At 51.2% G+C, this 6922-nt stretch overlaps 1 protein-coding gene across 3 annotated transcripts in view; it reads left to right on the forward strand.

Annotated features, from left to right (window-relative positions):
* The window catches only part of Ddx11 (DEAD/H-box helicase 11), a 29232-nt gene that overhangs the window by 20823 nt on the left and 1487 nt on the right, over positions 1-6922 (forward strand). Inside the window, 10 exon segments of one of the 3 annotated variants that reach the window (NM_001427601.1) lie at positions 82-204; positions 595-707; positions 3931-4003; positions 4254-4357; positions 4857-5006; positions 5234-5302; positions 5416-5516; positions 6152-6236; positions 6520-6598; positions 6763-6917. In NM_001427601.1, coding sequence (NP_001414530.1) covers positions 82-204; positions 595-707; positions 3931-4003; positions 4254-4357; positions 4857-5006; positions 5234-5302; positions 5416-5516; positions 6152-6236; positions 6520-6598; positions 6763-6917 — 1052 coding nt within the window. 3 annotated transcript variants of the gene reach the window in all.

Below are 6922 nucleotides of genomic sequence, written 5' to 3' on the forward strand. Positions count from 1 at the left end.
TGAGAGCCAGACACAGGCCCTGTGAGAGACATGGACTCCATATAAGGAAGGCCTTCTTTCCCATCCTGCCCTCTTCTGCAGACTCCCTGGAGGAGGGCCAGGCTGTAGCCCTGCGGCCTGCCTCCCCACTGATGCACATTGAGGCCTTTTTAGAAGCTCTCACCACAGCCAACCAGGATGGCAGGGTGATCGTGAACCGCCAAGGTAATCCACTGCTTGTAACCAAGGGGCCTAGCTTGGAAGTACTCTGTCACGCTGCCTGGTTCTGTGTGTGAAGGAACCACATGCCTCCTAGGCTGGAGCCACCAGTAGACCTGGGGACTGGGTGTCAGAGGTGCTGAATTATCTCAGACAAGGTCCCTACAGAACCTAGAGACTTGCGGTTGTGGTTAGATGGGGCTGGACCTTATCTGTTGTCCGAGGGTTATGGGACACTGGCCAGACTATCTTTGCCCCTGAGTTCCCAGAGTCTGTGGTACCAAGGGCAGGAGAAATGCTTTCTTTTTAAAGGGAGAAAGGAGCTCACTGCCCTCCATAGATCATCTGGGTTTCCTCTGCGTAGTCAGCTCTGTCCCTTTGCCGTTTGTCTTTCAGGCAGTGTTGGTCAGAGCAGCCTTAAGTTCTTACTCTTGAACCCAGCTGTGCACTTTGCCCAGGTGGTGAAGGAATGCCGAGCCCTGGTCATTGCTGGTGGCACCATGCAGCCGGTAAGGTACCCGGGAAGGACACATCAGCCTCTCCTCTCTGTCCTTGGGCCCCTAAGCACAAATGGGCCAGCACATGCAGGCTTAGCAACGCCTACTAGGGACCACTACCATTTCACTGCCCTTGCCTTTTAGGCTGGTGGGGTGGCAGCCCTGTGTCTCTTGTATGTCTGCAGCCCCTGGAGTTGGCTTCTCTCTCTGAGAAAAAGCCCTTCTGTAGTCCAGACTCTCATGGAGTTGCTGTTCTCTCAGTCCCTCCTTGTGCCAGCATCTCCTGGAAAGTCATTGCCTGTATGGTTTTGAAAAGTTAGTTTTATTTCATAGACATCAAAGACAAGCTTTAACTACAGAATTGGGGAAACCAAAGGGTCGTGCTGGTGTCTGTAACTTCCGTGGATATTTAAACCACACTTCTACATTATTGGTATAGTTTGCTGTTTCTCTCTGTACACGATGTTACTATTTACTCTTGTCAGCAAATGTTTATTCTAGCATACTCCTCGGTGCTGCATTTAAATGTGACATGAGGTGCCGCTCACCCCAGTCCTGCTTTGTGTAGTGGGTACTACACTCTTCCCATTGTCTCCAGTTTCTCAGTTCTGTGACCCAGGGTTGTTCCTTGTTCCACCCTGAGAGCCCTCTATAGTGTAGACTGTTGGACTATTACAGTTGGATTCCAGCCTTGGTTGCCTGCTAGAATGGAGGCTGGAACTTTCTTAAGACTTTGCTAGGGTTGGGGATTTAGCTCAGTGGTAGAGCGCTTGCCTAGCAAGCACAAGGCCCTGGGTCGGTCCTCAGCTCTGAAAAAAAAAAAAAGGACTTTTCTGTTGCGTTCCCTGTGTTACAGCTAATGGCCCTCAAAACCAGGTACGTGCCAGGCACATACTCTACAGTCAAGGCACATTCTAAGCCCATGTAGAAGCTGGTTTAGTTTTTGGTTTGGCTTCGTGTGTATTCATTTGGTGTTAACACTGTGCGTGGCCATTATTGTTCTGTTTGCTGGTTTTTGAGATGGAAGTCTCTCTACTATGTAATGTGTGTGTGTGTGTGTGTGTGTGTGTGTGTGTGTGTGTGTGTGTGTGTGTGTCTGTCTGTCTGTCTGTCTGTCTGTCTGTCCTTGCTGTCCTAGAATTCCCTGTGTTGATCAGGCTGCCCTCAAACTCACAGGAGAATCATCTGCCTCTGCCTCTCAAGTGCTGAGATAAAGGTGTCCACCACCATGTCCAGCTCTTACTGTGTAGTCTTAATGAGCTGTCTTGCCTGGTGTTTCAGACTCTTGAGTCAGCACATGGGTGCTAGGAGCCAAACCCAGGTCCTCTGCCAAAGCAATGAAGGTTCTTAACCATGGGGTCATCTGTGCAGGCCTCAAGTTTTTATTAAAGATTTTGTATATGTGTATACGTTGAGGATATCCTCCTAGGATTTCACTCTCCTTCCTATTTCCCTGCTTTCCCTCCCACTGTTCCCGCCGACAATGGCACTTCCACACTGTATCATCTATGTGTGATGGGGTCATGTAAAGCATCTAGGGCTGCAGCTAGTTAGTTCACGTAATGTGATCTTCCTGAGTTGCCTCCCTGCCTCAGCCTCCCGAGACAGGCTTCTCGGTGTAGCCCTGGCTGTCCTGAAACTTGCTCTGTAGACCAGGCTGGCCTTGTACTCAAGAAACCCATCTGCCTCTGCCTCCCAAGTGCTGGGATTAAAGGCATGTGCCATCACTGCCCAGTAAAACAAAACCTGTCTTGTAGACCACATTTTCTGTGTCCAAGCCTCTGTTGATGGGTATCTTGTTTGGTGTTTAGTGCAGCAGTGAGCACGGTGTGGAATCCCTCTGTGGGTTTTTGGAGTCCTTTGGCTCCATATTCTGGAGTAGTAGAGCTGCTGTTAGGTCTCAGAATCCTGGGACAAATGGTTAAGTGAGGCGCCTTTTAACCCATCAAAGTGATAGCAGCTCTTCCAGGATCCTTTAGAACCTGTGGCTCCTCCCAGCATTCCACCCTGCTACCTCCCCTAAAACCCTTCTTCCAGCAGCTAGGCTTCCTTTTCCTTTCCCAGCTTGAATCCTGTACAGTGCACCATCTCGTCCCCTGCTCCTCTCTTGCTGTCCCTCCAGGCTCTGCTCTCCTGGTCTCTTAGTCAGCTGGTCATCTTCAGCCTGAACTCCTCCAGACTCTGCCTGTTTTCTCCCTGTAGCTATCGTAGAAATCCCCACACTGTAGGACCCGGCATGTCCTCCTCCTCTTATTTCATTGTTTATTCAGCTGTGCATACGAAAGATCCACTTTCAGTGTGTTTTGTTTGCAGGAAGCTGTGCACTGACTCCCACGGTGGCTAGGCCACCTTACATTCCCACCAGCCGTGTCGCAGGCCTGTTGTCCACATCCTTGCCAGATTTCTTTGTTCTCTTTTCTTGCCATTTAAAAAATATTTGTGTTGCTTGAGAATTTTATCTGCTGTGTTTGAACATATTCGCCTCCCCATGAGCTCTGCTGCCCATCAAGGCCGTGCTGTGTTGCCCAGTCAGTCTTGGTAGTGTGTTCTGTCTGCCTCTGTGTCATCAACCTACTAGGGGTTCACATCATTAAAGAAAACAGGCCTTCCCTCTTGCAGCAGTTGTCAGGCCAGTAGTTCCTCGGTTAGTGCTGGGATTTTGTCCCCACAACCCTACCTCCATGCTGGGGTTCTGCCTGCCTTGCGTTTGCTCGGGATCCCATCTGTCACAGTCACTTGCCTTGGTGTGACCTGAGACATTTCCTTCCACCCGTGGCTCTCATAATCCATCTTCCCCTCTTCCTGAAGGTCCCCGAGCCTTGACAGTCATTCTTTTGGGATAAGGCAGGAATCTTAGCATAGTTTTGACTTCCATTTCTCTGGTGGCGAGTAAGGGTGAGCATTTCTTCACACTTTATTGGCCGTTTCTTTTTCCTGTGTTGAGAACTGTTCGTTTTGTTACTGTGTTCCCTGACTGCAATGTTTGATTAGTTTCGTTTTTCGAACATGTGTCCCTATTATTGATGTGAATGTATATCCTGGTGCTTCCCTTGCTGCTCTCTCTTAAGTTTTCTGGGGACACTGGATAGCAGTTGTTTTCTTTTGCCTTGGATCATTGGCTGCTCCTCCTTTCCTGTGTCTGGACTTGCCTCCTAGCCCAGCCTTCTCTTGCATTCACTGCAAGAGCACACAACCCCAGGCTCTGAGGTCACAAGGCCTGATGTCATTGCTGCAGGTGTCTGACTTTCGGGAGCAGCTGCTGGCGTGTTCTGGGGTAGAAGCTTCGAGAGTGGTTGAGTTCTCCTGTGGTAAGCAACTGTGTGGAGGGCAGAATGGGCAAAGGCAGAGGACTCCACTGGCTGGCACCTTAGTGGGCTTGCTTACCACCACACTTCCTCAGATTCAGGCTCTGCGCTCTGCTCACCACATTGTTCACACTGCTCTGTCAGTGCAGAGAGGAGCTAAGTGCATTTCAAAGTTTAGCTCCTAGATGGAAAAATGATTTGAAAAACTGCCCTACCTAGACACTAGTTTTCAGCCTTCCTTTGTTATCACCAGGTCACGTGATCCCTCCAGACAACATCTTGCCCCTTATCATATGCAGTGGGCCCTCTAACCAACAGCTGGAATTCACCTACCAGAGAAGAGAGCTGCCTCAGATGGTTAGTGCCAGCCTCCCCCCTGTCCTTGCTGGCCTGTGACCAGGCATCGGGCACTACCAGTGTTGGCATGGAGATGGATGGTCTGCCTTCCTCACCATACGTTTCTTAATACTTTCTAAAGAACTCCTGTCATCCCGTGAGGATGCAGGGCAGGAGAAGGCTGGCCAGTTTGGGGTTCTTGTTCCTTGTCTCTATCCTGGGAAGGGTGAATTTCTAGGTCACAACTCCTGTGGCCTCTCAGTGCCGATTTGTTCTGGTTGGTATTCTTCATGAAACAGGGACATAGGGAGATTTACCAAGAGTCTGGTTTGTCATCTCTGGGGTACCAGTGATGGGATATTGCATAAATGCACCAAGTCACCCCAAGCCCCAGTTGAGGACTTCTCTTAAAAGTAGCGAACACATTGCATGATACCAAAGGGGAGCTGCTCAGTTTCCATCCTGTGTGGCTGGGGCTGTGGGCCCCGCTCTAGGCCGGCTCTTTGTCTGCTTTTTGCAGATGGAGGAGACGGGCCGCATTCTCTGTAACTTGTGCAACGTGGTCCCTGGAGGGATGGTGTGCTTCCTTCCTTCCTACGAGTACCTGCGCCAGGTACATGCTCACTGGGACAAGACTGGCCTGCTGGCACGTTTGTCTGTCAGGAAAAAGGTGAGTGCCCCTTAGCCTGTCTACGAGGACATTGCTACTTGTAGCTCTTCCGAGAGGCCCTCAACCTTGTTAACTTGGCATCTACCAAGTCGAGGCCTGGCACGCAGGCCACAGGGCTTTGCTGTAGCCTGACTACATGATCCATCCACATGCTTCAAAACCCAGACTGGGCTCAAGAATCAGTCTTTTGAAGCCTTTTGCTGGGAGGCCTCATCTTCTACCCTCAGATCTTTCAAGAGCCCAAGAGAGCGAGCCAGGTGGAGCAGGTACTGACGGCGTATTCCACGTGCATTGCGGTGAGAGACGGAAGTGAGGCTGCGTCCAGAGACCACCTGTGCCTGGCAGCTGGGAACAGTTGTGTGGCTCCCAGGCTTGGCTCAGGAACCCTGCTGTGATTCTGTCCTGACAGAGCTGCAGTCACTCAGAAGGCCATCTGACAGGGGCCCTTCTCCTCTCTGTGGTTGGAGGGAAGATGAGTGAAGGGATCAACTTCTCGGACGACCTGGGCCGGTAGGTGTGTCCCCTTGTCTGCCGGGGCTGGGAGCACTGGGCCCTAATTGCTAAGGCATGCCATGGGGTCAGTACCCACATGACCTGCTTGGGGGCTGCAGGCTGTGGGTGGATTATTTGAAATCACTGTCCATCTGGCTGTTTAGACCAGAGAAGAAGGAAGCCATGGCTTGCTTCGGATCCTGGTCCTGGCCTGCCTGGCTTGATGGGAGCTAAAACAGCCTTCCAGTGGTACCTCCATGGGGACGAGAGGGCCGTACAAGTGGTAGGAGCGTGGGACATGGCTTAGTGAGTGACGATGCATGCCCAGAAGGCAAGAGGACACAGATCTCCACACACACACTGGCTGTGTTTACCAGTAAGCACTGTGTGTCAGAGGCGACAGGCCCTGGGTAGTTCTGCCCATGAGTCCTAGCATCCTGTGAGCTTCAGATTTACTGGAAAACCATGTCCTAGAGAATAGTGTGAAGAGTGTCAGAAAACAGTGCCTGACATCTATCATCCTCTGGCCTCCACACGCATGTGTACAGCACACACCATAAAGGCCCATGAAATCACACAAAACTCGTTCCACCTATCAGTTGATGCAGTGTCCATGGTAGCTACATGCTGACTTGATGACTTATGCTATACAGGTGTGTGGTGATGGTGGGGATGCCGTACCCCAACATTAAGTCTCCAGAGCTACAAGAGAAGATGGCCTACTTGGATCAGACCATTGTGAGTACCTGAAGTGTTTGAGAGGGGGAAAGGGAGGAAGCAGTGCCACCCACACCCTGGGACTGGATGACAAGGCATTGCAGCCTGACCTCCCACTGCACAAATGACTGCTGTCTTCCCTAGAGGTTTGGAGTACACCTCTAACCCATTGATCTTCTCTGTGGCGTGAACTATACCACAAGCTGTTGACTCAGACTCGTGAAACCTGAGTTTGCTCCAAAGCCTGCACTACACTGCAAGCAAAGGTAAGATTCTGAGCTTCCCTCTTCTGTTTTCTTCTCAGCCTAGGACACATGGTCAGCCCCCGCCAGGGACGGTATTGATAGAGAATCTGTGTATGAAGGCTATAAACCAATCCATAGGTAAGTGTGGGGCAGCTGCTGGGGGCAGCTGGTTTGAGGCAGGAGGGTTCTTACTGCATACACTATTGTCCATTTGAGTGCTCAGGGAAGGAGGAGACCCCAGTGCACATGCAGTGTTGGTAGGTGAGTTGCGCTCAAGGGTCCTGACTTACACATCTACCCAGGCAGGGCCATCAGGCACCAGAAGGACTTTGCCAGCATTGTGCTCCTGGATCACCGGTATGCCCGGCCCTCCATCCTGGCCAAGTTGCCTGCCTGGATACGAGACCGAGTGGAAGTCAAAGCCACCTTTGGGCCTGCTTTTGCTGCTATGCGGAAGGTTAG

This window comes from Rattus norvegicus, chromosome 9 (assembly GCF_021556685.1).
Source record: "Rattus norvegicus strain SHRSP/BbbUtx chromosome 9, alternate assembly SHRSP_T2T, whole genome shotgun sequence".
Classification (NCBI taxonomy): domain Eukaryota; kingdom Metazoa; phylum Chordata; class Mammalia; order Rodentia; family Muridae; genus Rattus; species Rattus norvegicus.